This window comes from Pseudorasbora parva, chromosome 10 (assembly GCF_024679245.1).
Source record: "Pseudorasbora parva isolate DD20220531a chromosome 10, ASM2467924v1, whole genome shotgun sequence".
Taxonomy (NCBI): Eukaryota; Metazoa; Chordata; class Actinopteri; order Cypriniformes; family Gobionidae; genus Pseudorasbora; species Pseudorasbora parva.
The window spans coordinates 10,352,058-10,371,568 of NC_090181.1; the positions used below are offsets into that span (position 1 = coordinate 10,352,058).

General features: G+C 39.3%; 1 protein-coding gene across 1 annotated transcript; it reads left to right on the forward strand.

Moving 5' to 3' along the window:
• Positions 1-1,252: 1,252 nt before the first annotated feature.
• Positions 1,253-18,898, forward strand: nrde2 (NRDE-2, necessary for RNA interference, domain containing). The gene is made up of 14 exons (XM_067455123.1): positions 1,253-1,381; positions 2,599-2,710; positions 3,202-3,369; positions 3,678-3,821; positions 6,323-6,791; positions 6,871-7,285; positions 8,499-8,632; positions 9,932-10,055; positions 10,342-10,514; positions 10,656-11,048; positions 13,640-14,571; positions 15,220-15,361; positions 15,445-15,516; positions 18,580-18,898. Exons 1-14 carry the CDS (start codon positions 1,321-1,323, stop codon positions 18,703-18,705), a joined length of 3,465 nt encoding a protein of 1,154 aa, XP_067311224.1. The 5' UTR covers positions 1,253-1,320; the 3' UTR covers positions 18,706-18,898.
• The last annotated feature ends 613 nt before the right edge of the window (positions 18,899-19,511 follow it).

A 19,511-nucleotide genomic window follows, 5' to 3' on the forward strand; every position in this document is an offset into this window, starting at 1 on the left:
TTCTTCAACACCGAGTTAATTTAGTGTGTTTTTAAATACATTTAGAAATAAAGAATGTGAAAAAAACATTAATTAGAAATCACCGATTATATAGGCCTATATACAAAAAATATGGACAAGTCGACAACCAGAAAAAAAACTATATTATGGCCACATTGCTATAATTGGCCTAAGAACGCTGTACATCTTGAGGGACTACTTCTCTAAAAGGCACTAGTTTCTCTCGTCGGAATATTACTTATTGCATCAAGTCCACTGTCTTTGTTGACGCTAGAGAGATTTCGACTCAGCATGTCACAGCTTTCATGATTGGCCAGCTGAGACCTGCAATCCGCTCGTGACTGTAACAGCGTCTGTGATTGGTTACGTTAGACCTGCAATGCGTCAAGCCATTGCGCTCAGTGTGTCCCGGATCACGCAGCACTGAGCATGGAACCGGCGGGCCAACAAGCCCTTCGGTTAGTCAAGACAGGGCTGATTAAATTTCTCTCCCGGGATCAGATCTCATATTAAGCCTTCTTTGCGTAAAGAAAGGTTTAAGTTAAATGAGTTTTCCTTGAAAGCTGTAGTAAGCACAGAGTTCTGTCCTCTTGTCTTTGTAAATAAACCGATTTGGACGGTCGTAGATTAAAAATAAATAAATAACTGAATTGATGAAATTAAGTATTGCGACAGCGGAAATAAATACATATATCGACCTGTTATGATAAGGATTAGGCTACATAATTATACTTAACACAAACATTTGCTAAATATATGAATACAACTATAATAAACGAAGTTCCTTGTTCTACTTATTATATTATGTCGTATTCGCGATGAAAAAATGTTTACCCCCCAAATTCATCATCAGCAATCTAGCGATATTCCATGATCAACTCTGATTCATTTTACCAATCCTATTCATAATATAATTCTTACGATTATTGGTTTTGACGGATTTTACTGATGGGCGAGCAGAAATGCTACAAATGAATCGAGCTGAAAATATGATTTAATATAACAATGAACTTAAATTATGTGACATTTTTATCAGCACGTGTAAGAAATAGAGCTGGGTTAACAAATAACATTGTATTAAAACAAACTTTTTCAGATAATAGATTAACTGTAGTATTGCTATCACTATAAATTATTTTAGGCTCTACATTTTATAGTAGTCATTATGCTGAATAATTGCTGAATACTTTTTTTGGAACTTAAGACGAATTCGGTTCGAAAGAACCGATTCGCATAAATGAATCAGCGGCATGCTTTCCTGCTCGGTCGCAGTCCGATGACGTAATCGGCACGCGTCTGTTTTGATCTGAAAGAAGCAACATGGCTCTGTTTCCGTCCTTCGCTGGACTGTCAGGCAATAACAGCTCTGCTAAGGATAAAGGTAAGCTCTCTCTGACTTTCAAATAAGATCAGTTCAGTAGCACTTGATGTTGCATTACTGAAAGAGAACCTGTAAACGAAGCCTAACATTTGTGCTGCTGAATGTCCTACAACTGCTGCTTGATTTACTATAACAGTATGCTGTTGTTCAACGGTAGTAATATGTTGTAGTCTTTTATATTAGATTTTAATTATAGTATATTCTGTAGTATTATATTATTAGATAAGTGATTTGTGGTGAATCTTTTGGAAGATATTGCATTGAACTGAATCATCTATATCTACTGTAACCTCTTCAAATATAAAAAGTGCCACATAGATTATTATAAAATGTAAATAATTTATTGTATGGTTTCAAACATGAATCATCATTTAAAAAATAAATAAATAAATAAATAAAGCTGTCTCCTGTTAGATTTTTGCATTTTCTGAAAACAATTTTGCCTGTGCATAAGGGACTGACACATCAAAGTACCTTCCTCCATGTCTCCATGACATTTGTATGCCCAGATATGGCCAGGCGGCCAGGGTACAGACAATATACCAATGTAAGTGTATGGGATGTTTTATGTTTATCTGGTAAAAACACATTTGTTATCAAGAAGTCGCATGTTTAATGTGTCATTCATATCCATACACAAACATTCTGGACAAGTTACACTGCAGAATTTAATGCATAGGGTTTGTTCAAAGTGACAAGCAACGCTAGAGAGCACATATTCTGCACAAACAAATGATCTTGTATGCTCTGGACTTTTATGGATTTGGCTATAGTTCAACACGATCGGTCAGCCATTCCGTATGAGTGGTTCCTTTGAGCAGTTAGCTAGATGAAGATGTACATCCCAACTAATCAATATCAAATTATTTGGAAAGGACCATTCTCACATCGGGTACAGTTAGAAAAGAACAAACTGCTCTTGCATGCAGATCACCTCTGCTGCGTGGGGGATTTGTGCAGCATATCGGCCAGGTCAGCAATGGATCTGGCTCTTTCCCAGGCTGTCCACAGAGTAACGGATAGCCTCATGGTTCTGTCCTTCTCACTGCTGAAGGGAATCAACCCTCTTTAACTGACTTTTTTTTTTGCGTGCAAATCACATCAGATGTGAGGTTTCGCTTCCCTTGGACAGGCTGTCTGTCTTGACTGACTGATTTATTCGGTTCTTAAGAGGCCAGCAGAGCTAATTTAGTTTAACTGAATGTTTCTTCTCTCAGCTCCAGCAGATCTGGAATGGCTGAGTAATCAGAGCTTCAACACAGAAGATGCTTTGAAGACTCACCAGCGTGCCGCAGACAGAGTGCAAGCAGAGGAACCAGCAGGCACGAGGTCATCTGATCCTTTAAAGCGCAGTGCAGTTATTAATTCACATTTATCGTCTGTGTGGAACTTAATGTGTGATTAAAGAAATTGCATAATATATTACAAAAGTGGATATGTCAGTTATTTAATTCAAAAGTAAATAAAATATGCATTAAAAGAAATACAATTTTAATTGAACTTCAACTGAAGCTGAACTAAATATTTCATTCATACTTTCCACATTAAAATGTATCAAATCAAGTGAAAATGTCATGAACAATTATATTGATCTGTACATAAATATTGTTCCTTTTAATGGCTATTTAAGCTTTATTCATAACTAAATATGCATGTACATTAATATAGTACTATATGCCTGTTGTAGACCAGGCTTTAAAGAAAATCTCAGTTTTATACTTATGTACACACATGCATTTTTTTTTGCAAGAAATAACTTTTGTTGTTGAAAAAGTGTCTGTTCATCAGAGAAGATAACTTCCGTTTCTATGTCTATTCAGTGAGCAGAAGCGCAAAGAGAGTGAAGATAGCCATGGCAGATCGAAGAAGAAAAAGAAAAAAAAGAAGAACAAACACAAGAAGAGGAGCAGAGATAACTCTGAGAGCAGTGGTTCTGAATCAGACACTGTTTACCCCAGCGACCTGCTAAAAAAGGACAGCACCGACAGGTGTGTTCATAGAATAGTCCTGCAGTTAGATGCAGCACATTTCACCCAAAAAAGAAAATACTAATCTTACTTTCTCCATTAAACATTTAAGTAGACATTTAGCAGAATAATATAATGCAGCTCTTTTCTAGACAAAAAAAGCAGGATTGGTACAAAGGTTGTCTGTTTGCAATGAACTTTGCAATGTTCAAAACTACTACATTTCTAGACAGTCTGTCCGAGACACCTTTATCCACAAATTTGTGTAACTAATGATGTGTGTGTGTGTGTTTTTTAAATGTCCTTGTCTTTCATCCTCTTGGCTGCAGAGAGGAAGCTCAGGTTCGGGTGAGCGAGACCTTTATGTGGCTGGATGACCTCCAGACCCCCACTGTCTCCCCCTTCTGTATCGACAGGAGAGCTGACAGTGCCAACTGGGAATACAAATCCCTCTATAGAGGAGACATAGCCAGGTAACTTTACTCACCATCTCTGTGTGTCTGTGTCTCACACACACATAGATGCTCTCCTCTTTCGTTCTTTCTGTTTGGCTATTTGGCAGCTGCAGCAGCAGGTGCCAGACGCCATAATCCAGGGGAGCACTGCGACTGTGCGTATGAGAGAGCTGCAGTGTGTATTGTGCTCATGTCCCTCTTTCATCTGCTATTATAACCCCAGCTTCTGTTTGCAGAGACCCTTTGAAATCCACATGAAATCACCTGCATCTGCAACTCCAAAAGCCCTTTTTGGCCTCCCTTCTTTTCTTTTCTTTTCTTTTTTCTCAGCAGTTTTCTGCAGTTAACTCTTTCCCCGCCAGCTTAAAAAAAAAAAAAGAGTTGCCAGTTTGAGTTGGTTTGATCAGGAGATTCAGTACTCATTCAGAAGATACGTAATCCATAGTTTTCACGTGTCATCACACGCTAATAGGAACGCCCCCCCGGAGGGCAAGACAATGCTCTCCTCCATTGCCTGCCAGTCAGTTTTACCAGGTTTGTAGTCAGTATTAATGCAGTAAGACAGTGATATTAAAATACCAAATTCAATATACACCTTATTGATTCTGCACACTTGAATACAGCAAATGAACACAGAATATTAGTGCAATACCAGGTTTCTCGCTAGGTGTTTTCCCCATCAAAGCATTCATATTCCAGGTTTCATCGACTTGCCTTTATATAGTATGCATCATCAAAAAGGTGTAAACTGAATTCGATCTGTTAATATCATTGTTTTAGTACATTACGACACTTTAATGGTTTAAAAGAAGTCGTCAATTCACCCTCCGTCCGCTTGATCAGCTCTGTAACAGTTTTACTGCTAAATAAACCTGTTTAAAATCCAGTGGTATAAACTCGATTTAAAATAAAACCCATATAAACAAATCCTAGATTAGCATTAAACTTTGCTTATCTGAATCCTTGTTTGTGCAACTCACCCTATAGTGTTTTTCACATGAAGCATTTTAAAAACGTCCCATTGGTTTTAGTTATTGAAATACTGCAGCAGGTGCTGTAGTGCCCAAAACGTGTATCTTGTTCACATATTTTTGTTTTAAGAAATTTGACAGGTTTGTGCTGCAGTTCAATGGGATTTTATGGCGGTTTTTCCCTCTAAGGCTCCACGACAGTCACATGACTGAAAACTATCGACAGCGCCCCCTAGCGTCTAACAGTGAAAACATGGAAACACAGAAAATTCCGTGTTTGGCAAGGAAGCGTTTTCTCACAAAGAACGGAAAATTCTGTGTTTGGTGGAGAAAGAGTTAAAGGGTTAGTTCACTTTAAAATGAAATTTAGCCCATGATTTACTCAGCCTCAAGCCATCCTACATGGATATGACATTCTTCTTTCAGAAGAATACAATCAAGGGTTATATTAAAAAATGTCCTGGCTCTTTCAAAATTTATAATTGCAGTAGATTGCAGCCCAAAGTACTCCACATGGCTGGATGGGTTTTTTACCTATTCCCCCAGGTTTGCTCTGCAATCTTTACTGGTATCTGTTAATGTGCACGTCTGTTTATGGTTTGGTGCCATAGCTTGGAAAAAATTAGGTTATATGCCATTTTCTTAAATATTATCATAGGTTTTGATAGTTCTCAGTGTAAATTTTCCATTTGCTAGAAACGGCTGAAGACGCATCTTTTTTGGCAACACTTGACCCCTTACTAACACTATTCTGTATCTATTTTTTATCTAGCATATCTACACCTTGCTATGTGTATTGTGCTGGACTAACTGGGGACTAGTCACACATCACTTGCATATTGTTGCCCTATTGTTAATTTCATTGCTTCTATTGCTCTTCTCACTTGTAAGTCGCTGTGGATAAAAATGTCTGCTAAATGATTAAATGTAAATGCACTCACTGCAGCTGTAGTTAAAGTTCTGTGCCCCTGCTCTCCATAAGTGTCATTCTAGGTCTTATTTACTCCACTGTTCTGGCACTGCTGGCTATAGTGCAGAGTTTATTAGCTGCTCAGAGGCAACAAATCTCACGCCTGGCAGTTCTCCAGCTTCTATCAGCTTTAATCTGGTGTCAAAGCTGCCATCTGTAACTTAAGAGACTACAATCAATACTCACATTCTCTCTCCCGACATCCCCCTCTCACACAGGTGCACTCATACACACTGCTCTAAAGCTGAAAGCTATCTTGCACGAAGAGAGTGTGTTCTACCGAGGTGCAGAAAGCATTCTTTTCTTGAGAAGGTCAAGTGCTGCTCCGAAGAGGATACAAATCCCTCGTCTTCGATCTCTTTCCTTCACATTCTCAAGTTATCTTATACTCCCTCAGTCACCTGCCAACTCCTGTTTTTACTTTGTCCTTCATCTGTCAGCAGGCCCAGATGGAATCTAAAGACTTTCTTCATATTTTCTGCACTGATTATGGGGGGAAAGCGTAGAGGTTTTCCACCAAATTTAATTCAAACCTGTCAATTTTTTTCTTTCTTATTTGAACTTTTTTTGCTTTTCAGGTATAGGAGGAAAGGAGCCTCATGCCTAGGTTTGGACTTTAGGATGCAGGCTGTAAACTGGGCCGACAGAGGCCCAGAGAAGAAGCGGGCGGTCAAAAATCCTGATCGCTATTTCTGTCGTTCCACCCTTAAATTGCTCCTGTCAGATAGTTTGCCGGCTTTGCCTGTACTCTCTGAGGGCAATTCTGCCAACTCTGATTCCTATATCAAGCTCCCAGCCTGCCCTGAAGTGCAGGGCTCTTCCACACAGGCACCCGTATCATGGGTCAATCCGCTAGGCATCTATGACCCTGGAACCTCTCTATGGTTGGAGGGCAAGGGTCAGCCGGAGGTCAAGGGAGATAAGCAGGGTGTTCAGGTTCAAGGAAGCAGCAGCACTCTTCTGAGCGCACGGGTGGAGGAGTTTAACAGGAAGCTACGGGAGAATCCTACAGACATCCAGATGTGGCTGGACTTCGTACACTTCCAGGTAGGCCTCCAGAGATGAAATGTACCAGTTTAAATTTGTCCTTTTACCTATTTTTTCCCCTCTCTTTGTCTCTGATCAGGATGAGATGGCTTTCGGTTCTGGGTCTTTTTTTGCTGCCAATGAAAGTGACGGTGACAGTGACATGAGAAAAATGTCTCTTCGTGCAGTGCTGGAGAAGAAGCTGTCCATAGTGGACAGGGCGGTGGAAAGTAACCCTGCCAACGTGGACCTGAAACTGGAGAAACTCCGCTTGTGCAAGGAACTAATGGAGCCTGCCGTTCTGCAGAAAGAGTGGAAGAAACTAGTTTTTGTCCATCCAAACAGTGCCTCTTTATGGAGGAAGTACCTCCTCTTCACACAGAGTCATTTCAGCACTTTCTCTGTGTCAAAGGTCAACAGCGTGTTCGGAAAATGTCTGAGCACGCTCAGTGCTGTCCAGGATGGCAGTATGGTGTCTCACCCTCCACTTCCAGGCACACAGGAAGACCTCCTGGGTACAGTGAAATTTTATACTTGTCAAATGTATTATTTTTAGACTATAAAGATTTTCCACCACGCTCTTCTTAATGTCTCCTAGTGTCCTCAGATAATTTTTGCTTTGTCATAGTTCGGATTTCAATTATTTTGCAGCCGCTGTTTTTTTTTTTTCTCTCTCTCCCTCCCCTCGCGTTGCTGTGACAGCAGTTGGGTGGAAACTGTAAACTTGTTTTGATTACATGCATAAATATTTGTAGAGTTAAGCAGCTCATGTACAATTTGTGCAAGTGTACGTTTTGGAGTACGTTTGGGCTGCCCTCTGTGTGTGTGTGTGTGCGTGTGGCAGGGGATCGACTTGCGGGCTAGAGTAAAAGGTGATGATGTGGTGTTTTTGAAGTGGATTGGCATGTTGTTTGTCAGCTAGTTTAGAGGGTGGTATTGTGTGTGTGTGGGTCTGTTTAGAGAGAGACAGACAGTAAGTCAGAACACAAACATCTCTGTCCTGGGTTTCCCCGCGCTGGGATTCGCAGAAATCAACAGCCGTTAAAATCGCTGTGTGTGTGTGTGTGTGTGTGTGTGTGTGTGTGTGTGTGTGTGTGTGTGTGGATGAATGATCCGATTTTGAGCCAGACCCCTTGCTGTTCGGTGCTCTCTCTATCACTGGCTTCTCAATTAGCCTGATTAAACAATTACCTCAATAGTTCAGGTCAATGTGCAACGTTATCTGGATCAGCACTCCCAGGGTCCCACGTTTGCTAAGCTGAAATTTACACTCATACTATGCAAATCATTTTACACAGACTGAACCAGACTGATTATGGATTCTATAGTGAAAATGCAAATAATGGTCTGACATTGGCATCTCGCATCACAACATTGTTGAATACATTTGAGGTTCTGAAATGAGTTGAAAGGGATAGTTTATCCAGACTTCAAACTACCATCTTTTGACTAACCCTCATGATGTTTTAAAAAAAAAGAAAATGGAAAAAGTAATTCCGGTTTGGAACAGCATGAGGGTGAAAGATTATTTTTGGGTAAATTATTCCTTGATGATAACAGCTCTGTGCTTCCCTCTTGTGCTCAGAGGTGGCAGTGCAGTATTAATTATTTCAGTGTTGTTTTTAGGTTACATCTTAATTTGATTAATATTTACTCTCCTTTTAGGTATATGTTTAATATCCATTATCAGAATTCAAGTGAAACAAAGTGTTCTCTGTTGTTTGGCAGATATCTTTCTACAACAGTGCCATTTCCTGCGACAAGCAGGTCACACAGAGAAAGCTGTGTGTCTCTTCCAAGCGCTGCTGGACTTCACTTTCTTCAAGCCAGACAGTGTGAAAGATCTGCCCACTAGACAGCAGGTACACACACGAATACAAAAGCATTAAAACCCTGTTGTAAAAGTTTGCGTCCTTTAAATCATTCCCTTTGAAGCATTGCCGCTACAGACATACATCTTAAGAGGAACGTCTTTGGAATTGTGTTACATTCAGTTGTGTTCTGTCTCATTGTATATAAATGGATCTTATGTATGCAACCTCTAAGAAATGTGTCTAATTGGGGTCAGATTGACCCGAAGCCCATCAAATTGTACCAGGCTTTTTAAAAACAGAATAATTAAGTAATTATTCAGACAACCCACCAACTCAAAATATGTAACTGCTTTTTCTGTGAAGTGAAACTGTAACCCTGTAGTTCATTTAAGTTAAACATGGGATGTGGTAAAAAATATTTAACAATTTAAAAATATATAGAACAGAGGCATAACCATATATTATATAGCATATATACTATAAAGGAAGGTATTTGCGTGTTCATGTGAAATGGTGGTCGTCTTGGCCTCTTCGTTTTCGGTCACAGGATTTGCTGGAGAGGCATATTCACATGCACTGTTGCTTTTTTAAAGCAAACTTATTCTTCAGCAGAAATATCTGTCCTGTCAACAACCACATAAACACTCTGCTGACCAAGACCTAAAGAGTCCTAGAAAGTCAGAAGTGCTCCCTGTCCAGGACACTTTCAACATGAACTTGATATGCTCGGAAGCTGAAAACATGATTTGTATTTCAATCTGTGATTGATTTGCTCCTGTTATACCCACCCCACATTCTTACTGATGGTGAATAACTTTACCAGAAAATCATCTTTGATGCAATGCATTTCTTATCCTTGAACTTTAGAAGATATCAATCAGTGACATGCAAATCACTGTTGCGTTATCCTGTCGTCTTGTGATTGGCTGACCACTCCTGGTGTCTTTCTCTGATTGATTGAGCAAGTTCTTGGTGCTTGGTTTGATACTGCAGTATGATTTTTTTTTGTGCCACTTAACCATTCAGCTGACCACGGCACTTTTATGTGAATAGGAGTAATGCTGCTAGTGATTCTAGAAATGGATCGCTCTGTGAAAACCAGGAAATATCAGTCTTTTAAAACCAAAGACTGAAAAGGCATAAACCAATTATAGCAAATGTAGAATTTATATATATGATTTGCTCTAAATAATTCACAAATAAAGGGTATAAATTCTATAAAAACGGTTTCTTTCATGAATGAATGAACTTCAGGAAAATCTATTGGTCTAAGTGTGTGGGAACTTTGGACTGTGCGCTTTTATTTGTTGTTCTACTCTACTCTTTTCTATTTTTTTGTGTGTCCAGGTGGAATTTTTTGAGCCATTTTGGGACAGTGGAGAGCCCAGGATAGGGGAGCGGGGGGCTCGGGGATGGAATGCCTGGATGCTTCAGCAGGAGAGAGGAGGATGGGTGATCCCACCTGAGCCAGGTGTTGAAACCAAAAACACACAGATGTAGATAATTGTCAGTGTACTATAGTGTAGCTACTGGTTCAAAGACATTTCAATGTTTGGTATTTCTGACTACATTGACATGGGTAATAGCAAAATCTTGTTACATGAGATAAAGATAAAAAGTTCAACAACATTTTTTTTTTTCAGAACTGATACTCAATTACAAGACATCAAACTTCTATGCCCCCCCCCCCCCCCCATCAAAGTGTTTTTTTTATCGATTCTGAGAGCTAACATTACTGTGAACTCTATGGCCTGCAGATGATGATGATGAAGAAGAGCAGGAGGACTCGGAGATCAAAGACAAGACCAGGCCTAAATGGAATATCTGGTTAGATGTAGAGACGTCCCGTGAGGCAAACCAATGGTTGCCATGGAGGCCTGATAAAACCAAGGGCCAATCAGAAGAGGACTGCGAGGACCCCGACAGGCAGGTGCGATGTTTGTTGACAACATGATGATTAGGCCCAAATCAAATCTGTATTTTTATTGTTTAATGCAGTCAAAATTATAGTCATAAGATATTATGAATGTTCTAATTGTGTGTAAATATCTCTCTCTCTCTCTCCATGCAGGTCTTGTTTGATGATATCGGCCCATCTGTGATTCGTGTGGACCGACCAGATCTCCAACTGCAGTTGATCCTGTCATTCCTGCAGTTCCTAGGTCTGCCCGGACTTTCAGGAAGGTTCTCCAAAACCTCTTCCTCAAACACTCTACTGGATGATCTCACTTTCCTTGAAGAGGGCCCAGACCAGGAGCGACCTCTGACCTCTTATGACCTCCCAATGGCTGGGATCTGTGCAGTGGGTCACATGACATTTCTGAATGACTGCAGGAGGCAGGCAGGGCTGTGTAAGGCAGGGGAGGAGTTTCTCCAGAACGTTCTACAGCAAACTCTCCCGCTCGTTTCTGCACGGGATCAAGCTACTATTACTCTCTGCTGGCTGCAGTACGAGAAGCTTAAGGTCTGTGTGTGGGAGAGAAAAAAATTATAAAACCATCATTTTTGCATTCATATTCATTTCTTATTATACAATCTCAGAAAGAGTTGAAAGTCATATTACATGTGAAATCTTAAAAAAACAACAACTAAACAATACATTGTGGCATTATTTTCATAATAACAATAATTACATGATCATAATTGTAAAAAAATCATGACAATTAAAAAATGATAATATATATAAACTGTTATCATAATAGTCATGTGATTCATTTGAATATGAATATAAATTAGCGCTGTCAGTTGATTAAAAAAAAACAGGATTAATTAAAAAAACTCACATTATTCTGTAATTAATTGCGATTACATTAATATTAAACCTAACATTAAAGTTTTTAATATATTGTTATATTTAAAGCTACACTGTGTACATTTTTTAGTTTATTCGTAGCTAAAAACGCTTAGTTCTTTCAAAAATATATGTGCTCATTAATGTATGTTTACTTTTTTCAAGTAATCAAGTATTCTCGTAAGTTTATAATATGCCATTGAAAATACATACGGGTGAGGGGTTCGAATGCTGGTCGCCATGTTGCCCCTCCATCTTGAAAGTACATTAGCCAAAGAGGGACATGCCCATAAATTCAAGCTTCGCCTTTCGCGTTTTAACAGCTCTCCCTCGCACCTCCGTCACATCAACTGATCTTTGCCCACGGAGAAAATGATATAGCCTTCAATGTAAACTTTGCCTTGCGCTAGTGATGTTGTACAATATACAGAATAACGATAGCACTGACAAAAGTTACTTTACTAAGATAAGCTTGCGTTCGTCTGGAAACCTGATGAAATGTTAAAAAAATAACGAAAACATAAAACTATTATTCATTTTACATAGATGTCATAACCTACATGTTAACTGACAAATTATATAACTGCAAATTATAATAGCTTTCTAAAGTAGCTCCATCACTTGAAGGAGCCCTCATGGACAAGGTCGAACTGGAAGCCATGTTAATCTTGGACTAAATCGGCCACCGTAGGAGTTAAAATGAAATCGGAATTGAGAGAAACAGAAACTGATATTCAGTGGATGGTCATATACATTTTCACCCCCAGATGGGGGAAAATATCACACAGTGTAGCTTTAATACTTTCACAATGAATCTCCAAAGGAATGTAGAAACAACATAAAGGTGGTATATTTTAAATATTTGTTTAATGGCATCTTTTTACTAAGCACTGTGAGTGAAGGCCAGTATCACTGATACTGATGTTTAATAATTATAGCCATTTAACATACAGTATAATTGAAAGCAATACACTTTAACATTGTAATTTTTTTAAATAAACTTAAAGAAACCATCAGATAAACCCATTGTGCCAATAAATGTCATATTTAGCTGGTTCAGATTTTTCATGCTCTGCTAAAATGCACACAAAAAAGTTACAGGTTAATTAGGCTGCTGTCACTTTAACAAAGTGGATCTGACATGCATCCTTTTTCTCACAACTCTTTATCTTCATTTAACACTTTTTAACTCGTATAATGTGCTACTGTTATGGATTTCTAAAAATTACCTTTCATGCAGTGTGTAACACAGTTCTGAGTGAATGAAAACATCCTGCAAACTTTTAAATCTGATTGTGCAACATATATAAAGTTATTGTCTCTCAAAAGTCAACTCTGAATCAATTAAATTAATCGTTTTTTAAAGTCCCAGTGAACCGGAAGTAGCGAGTGAGTTTTCTTCAGTACTGACGTATTTCCAAGTGAAACGGAACATTAAATAGAGGGCAGGGTTTTAACTTAGCACTCCTCCTCTCCATCTCGCACTCATAGCAAACGAACAGTTGGTGGGGAGTGGTTACGCATTTTAAAACACAAGCCATGAAACTGACATCAGCTGTTTCGGATTTAAACGTGTTAAACGAATCGCATGCCGTTTCGTTGTGACGTCAAGACATTAGCTTATTGACCGTCCAGCGTCCACTTATTGCGCGTGCATTGTGTTTTATATTGTGTAGAAATCTGGCTAACCAACTAACTCACGTTATTACTGTCTTACTTAAATACTTTTGTAAATCACCTGTGGGCAACTATTATATAAAAATGTGTCTATTGATGCAGTCCTGAATGTTTTTTTTGGCCTTGGGTGCATTTATGACCTGTTATTGGAGACCTCCAAAACTAAATTAGGAAACTTTAAAATAGCACAATAGGGGCACTTTAAGACTTTAAAAGGAATTTTGTGTTTTTGTCTCAATGCGGTAGTCTGAAGTGGCATTGTGGGTATTTGTTCACAGAGAACCGCTTCACAGACAGCAAGCCAGTACAGATTGTTGCATCTTATCGTGCTTGGTTTAATATCGATTGAATAAATGATAGCGTGATCATATAAGAAAGCACAGTATGAAAGAAAAAGAAACGGATGCTGCGTTAAATATTTTACATGTTAAACTGAATTGTTTTTGGCCCTCCTCAAAAATATATAAATTCCTATTTTACGGCTCTGATATTTCTTGACAATTATTATGAAATTCACCATGATTTGTACTTCTCTAATTCCATGTTTGCCTCAGTCTGCAACCTTCTTTATTGCTTTTCTGTTGTAGGTGCTGAGATGTTTACGCAGTGGAAATAAAAGGCAACTGAAGTCTCAGGGGAAGCGTAGTAAACGACTAGCCAAGCGGCTGCTGAAAGAGCCCGATAACAGGGGCAGTCTGGCACTTTGGAGAGAGTATGCCCATTTGGAGTGGCTTCTGGGTAACCTTGAAGAGGCACGCAAAGTATTTGACACTTCCTTGGGCATGGGTGTGTCTAGAGGTCTTAATGACCCTGTTCTCTGCAACCTCTGCTTGCTCTATGCCCAGTTAGAGGTAGAGCAGGCCTTAAGCGGTGGGACAGTCTCCACTTCCTCCAAAGCTGTCTACATTCTCACTAAATTAGCTGAGGGTGCTGATTACACCTCTTTTTCTGGCCAGACCAACCCAGTGGCCATATTGAAGGCCAGAAAGGCCTATGAGCAGGCCCTGTTGAGCGTTTTATCTGAGCAGAGCACAGGTAGCATTGCTGGATCTTCAAAGAAACTCCATAGGACATCCAGCCTGGTTGGATGCTTTGGACTTTTTCAGTACCTGACAATGGGGATAGATGCAGCTGATGCTGTGTACAGTCATGCCATCCAAAAACTGATTCCCAGTAACTTGAATTCAGAAGTTTCAGATGGATCTCTGAGGAGATCCAAGGTCTTTACAGACTGGGAGTCTGTTGCTGTGCAGCATGTGGCACTACTACGCCACCACACCAACACCAATGTGTGTCCTCTATCCCGGCTAAGACAGGCACTTACAGATGCCATCTCCTTACTGCCCTCCAGTGCCTCATTATGGCATCTCTACCTGCAAACAGAGAACCGCTATCACAGCGCAGGCCGCGCCCGAAGGTTTTTCCACAGTGTGGCAAAGAAAACTGACACTATTGTGCCCTATCTATTCGCCATCACTGCAGAACGACGACTCAAACAGCTACTGGACTCTGTGCAGAGGTGAGAAAAAAATGATTTCCCATGAGCTTTTTTTTTTGTTTTCTTTGCATTTTTTGTTTTGTTTGCTTTTCATTTAAAAAATGTAATGTTTTGGTTGGATTTGATTTGGTTTTGATTTTGATTGGTGTTTTGTTGCATTGTTATATGAGCGCAAACACTTCTGGCAGTGCTCACTTTAACACATCATAGCTAATGTGTCGAAATGGATTTTAAAATGTGACACAAGTGTGTGGTATTCTGAGTGTTGCAGCAAGGGCCACTATAGTAGCCTTTTTTATATATTCTCCTGCAGTCAGTGATCTTATTCAGGTCACCCTATCGCTATGGTGAAGGAGCAGTTGGAGAAGATTCTTGAAGAGCCAATTAGTTTAAGTTAGTTAGACTTGGCTTGCTTATAGCTAGCAACCTGATTAATAACAATAATCTGCGACCAGCTGCATAAACTGCTTAGATAAGTTTTAAAAGTTAGGCACCTCATCTTTTTTTTGTTTTTTTGTTCAAGACTTCTAACTTTTTAGTCAGTTACATAAAACATTTGTTTGGTCTACTTTGAACTGGAAAAGTAAGACTGATTACCCCTTGGCTAACTGCTAATTGGTCAAACTAAGACAACTTCTTAAGACCGTCTTAACACTTCTTTATCCAAAGGTCTCATCTTCCTGGGGAAGCTCTGCCTAGCCTGCCAGTGAATGGTCTTAGCAACCGTATCCGCTGTCTGTTTGAAACTGCTACAGCAACAGAACATGGGGCTCATTGTCCTCTGCTGTGGAGAATGTATCTGAACTTCATGGTAAAGTTGCATACACACTACAATTTAGAAATGTTCAAAAACACCCAGACATAAGTAGCTGGTGCCCTGTGTGTTTTCCACAGGTATGTGATGGGAATGCAGAGAGGGGCATTGGAATCTTCTACAAGGCTCTACAGGAAGTGCCCTGGGTAAAGGTAAGATTCACTACACATATAATGAGAGGTGTATTACTGTTCAAATGTCTCCACACTTAAAGGGATAGTTCACCCAAAAATGAACATTTGATGTTTATCTGCTTAACCCCAGGGTTAGCATTAGACCCCATTGACATGCATTATTGAAGGAACGATTGGAGTTAAAAATCTTCATTTGTGTTCTACTGAAGAAACAAACACACCTACATCTTGGACGCCCTGGGGGTAACATCAAATTTTATGTTTTGGGTGTACCATCCTAAGCCATCATTATATGACTTTCTTCTTTCAGAAAAAATGCAATCAGAATTATATTTAAAATATCTTGGCTCTTCTAAACTTTATAATGGAAGTGAATGGTACCTTTTTTTAAGCCCAAAAAGGTGACAGTGACTCTGGAAGACTTGGAGTTAAGCTTTTCTCTGAGAAAAGAACAAAGAACGGCACTGAAGTCATTCTTAAAAAGGGAAGATGTGTTCGGGGTTTTGCCGACCGGATACGAAGGAAGTTTAATCTATCACCAACTCTGCTTCACACTTCTTGCTCTGGTTTGTTGTAGCGCTATCCTATCGCGTGCAGAGGGAGTTTGAAAGACAACCGTTTATCCCGCCCCTCAGATTGAGCCCTGTCAATGGTGAGTTTCCAGACCAAACATCTTGATGTGGGTCTGGCTTGTCAGGCTAGCATCCACAATTTATAAAAGTAATCCATACGACTCCATTAATGAAGGCTGGATCAAACTGTAAACACTAGCTTTTGGTAACAGCCGTCCGCGCTCACGAGAGTCAAATTCCAGCGTAGTCTAAGCTTAGGTGAGAGTTATAGCTACTAATAGGGCTGGGCAACTAACTCAAGCTTCTCTGACATCTCTCTTTAATAATTTTCGTTTTAGACATTTAATTCGTGACCGTTTATCCTCTGCTCTTCTGCATTAGTCAATATGTCGTGCATCAGATCAGAGTTCACTCTTCCTCTGGAACTAGACTTGCATAAGGTCATTATCGGAAGCCAATATTTATAGTTTATAAAGATATAAATATGGATATTTTTCTTACACAAACACATTGTTTCCTAGAGCCATATGGATTACTTTAAAGCTGCAGTCCGTAACTTTTTTTTTTGTTAAACAATTATTGAAAATTAAATAAAAGTACATAACCAGCCATTGTTCAAAAACTATCACCTTACTTAATAATGTGTTGTAATTTTAGTGGAAATGATGGATTTCCACGGGAAATTCAAGCATGTCTTTGCATCATTACTTCACGTCTGTATACCGGTTAGAAGTAGTGAGGATGCTGCAGGTGATGGATCATTTATAGCCTTTTCTCACAGCAGCTGGAATAATTAAATTTATCATTTTGATGGTGGATTGTAATCCAGAAAGTTCCAAACGTCATCAAATCATCAGTGACAACTGGAGATTCACCCGCAGTCAAAAGCAAAAGATTAGACTGTACGGAAATTGAAATCTACAGGTAACCCTAATACACAATAAGGATGGAGTTTTTCCCTCATCTGTGTAAAAAAAAAAAAAAAAAAAAAAGCATCCACATGAAAACCCAAAAAGTCAAGAGCATGCCAAACCAACAGGTGGCAATATAAGCCTAACTGCAAATAAGATTACTGCTGCTTCCAGTTCTAACAAGCCTAAATCTCTGGTTTCACTGGCGACACGACACCACTGCAACCAGAGTTTCTAAATATGTTCATCCTGGCAAGAGTTCTCAAAAAAGTTCAGTTTCAGTGTCCGGATACTGCGCTTACATGTGGACAAATGGTCAAACCACATAAAAAAATATGTGGTTTTGAAAATACCCGTTTGTGTGGACAAGACCTGAATACACAGTCATGCAATGCTGATGTTGTGAACATTAAAGGTGCACTATGTAGTATTTTTGCAGTAAAATATCCAAAAACCACTAGGCCAGTGTTATATATTTTGTTCAGTTGAGGTCTTACAATATCCCAAATTTTCCAACTATTTGTAAACTGTAAGAAAATTGCTATTTTAACCAAGGAACTGGGATGACTGATGGAGTCGACTGTCAATTGTGTCATATCTGCGCTACCCTCGGTTTCCGGATTTATTTGGCAGAAATGCTTTACTCTTAGCAGTGTGCAACAATTGTCACAGCAGCCACCGAGCAAACGCACAGAGTAATGTAAAAACATCATTTTCAACACATTCAAACCTATCTTAATATGATAAACAGAGCTGCGTTACCTCCTACTTATGGCCGGAAAAGCGGAAATGGCGCCCACGCGAGGCGTGTGTTGTTCATCTCATTAGCAATCGCTCCAGCGGCCTTGCTCAGCTCCACAACACTGTCCTGCTCTGCTTCACACTACAGTAGCGTTAATAACCGCATCCATCAACATGATTTCTGCCTGAGTCCTATTTTCCACCGGCTGTGCGGTGAAGACCACATGTCCCAAATGTGCGCGCAAATTTGGCGTCTTCAAACTACACCTTTGTTTTGCATAGGTGCCCTCTAGCGGATTGAAAAGTTGCATAGTGCACCTTTAACATTTTGAGAACAAAGTATAACAATGTTCATAATAATTTGCACGGTTTGTTGTGATATGAGTGAAGCGATTGTTAGATTTAACATTTAATAAGACATTCTTATTTTGGTCATACTTCCAAGACTTAGAATCTGTGATTCTGAAGAACCGAACCGGTGCGTTGACGGACAGTAAGCCTTACATACTCCTCAAAACATTAGATTCATCCGGGCTGAGGAGCCGTGCCGATCCACAACCCACGTAAAGTTGATAATTCCACAAATATCGGCTTCATAAAAAAATGGTACTATACTATTCAATCCCATTATAAAGTTGGGAAGAGCCAGGATATTTTTTATGTAACTCCTGTTGTGTTAGGCTGAATTTGAAAGAAGGTATTTCATACACATTTAGGATGGCTTGAGGGTGAGTAAATTATGATATTTTTTTCTTTTTGGGATAACTAACCCTTTAACAATTTTTTTCAGCCTCTTAATATATGTGTGTGTGTGTGTGTGTGTGTGTGTGTCTGTCTGTCTGTCTGACTGTCTGCAGGGCTTGTACATGGACGCTGTGCAGCTGTTTCCTGAACGTATGCAAGAGTTTTTAGACCTTATGACTGAGAAGGAGCTGCGTCTGAGAGTGCCCATGGAGGAGGTGGACATCTTGCTGGAGGACTAGCCATCCAAACCCTTGCCTGAATACACTTGGAATCAGCCAACAGAGACTAAATAATCTATCTGAAAAGGTTAAACAAAACTACTAAACGATTAAAAAAACTACTAAATGATTAAAAAAAACTACAGATTTTATTTATTTTTATGCATTGTTGAGTGTATTTTTCCATGAGTTGGGTAATAAATGATTACATTTTTTGTTTTCTGTTTGTGTGAGTTAATCATGGTTTGTTTTTAGTGTGTTTCAGTTAGTTGAGTGACCTGTTGGTTCTAGAATTAGAACAAGTTTCAAGCCAGCTACAGTGTTTTGGCCAGCAGAGGGCATCAACATCCTCTGTCCTATACCCTGGATCTTTACAACCTCAGATTAGGATTATCTTGAAATACCAAATTGTTGCAGTGCTTTAAATTGATCTTTAGACTGCAACTTTCTTTTCATCTCCCCCATGCTAGCTGCAGAAAGAGCTGGAATTGAACCTGACATGCATTTAACTGATATAAAATTGTTGGTGATAGGAAAAAGCTTTGGTTTTATAGGGTTTTACTGCATCATATTTTTCATCCAAAATGTTCAAACATGTTCAGCATGCCAATGTGAGCCATGGTGACAGGAGTGTTTTTTTTAAAAAGCTTTTGTCACTAATGTTTGGGTTTGAAAAGTATGAGATCTGAACGGATGTCATAATATTCCTTCGCAGTTAATTATTTTAAAGGGGTGATGAATTGAGAAATCAACTTTCCCTTGAGCTTTTGATATATAAAAGTCATGGTAAAATAAGAATATCTTGTACGTTTCAGATCTGAAATCTT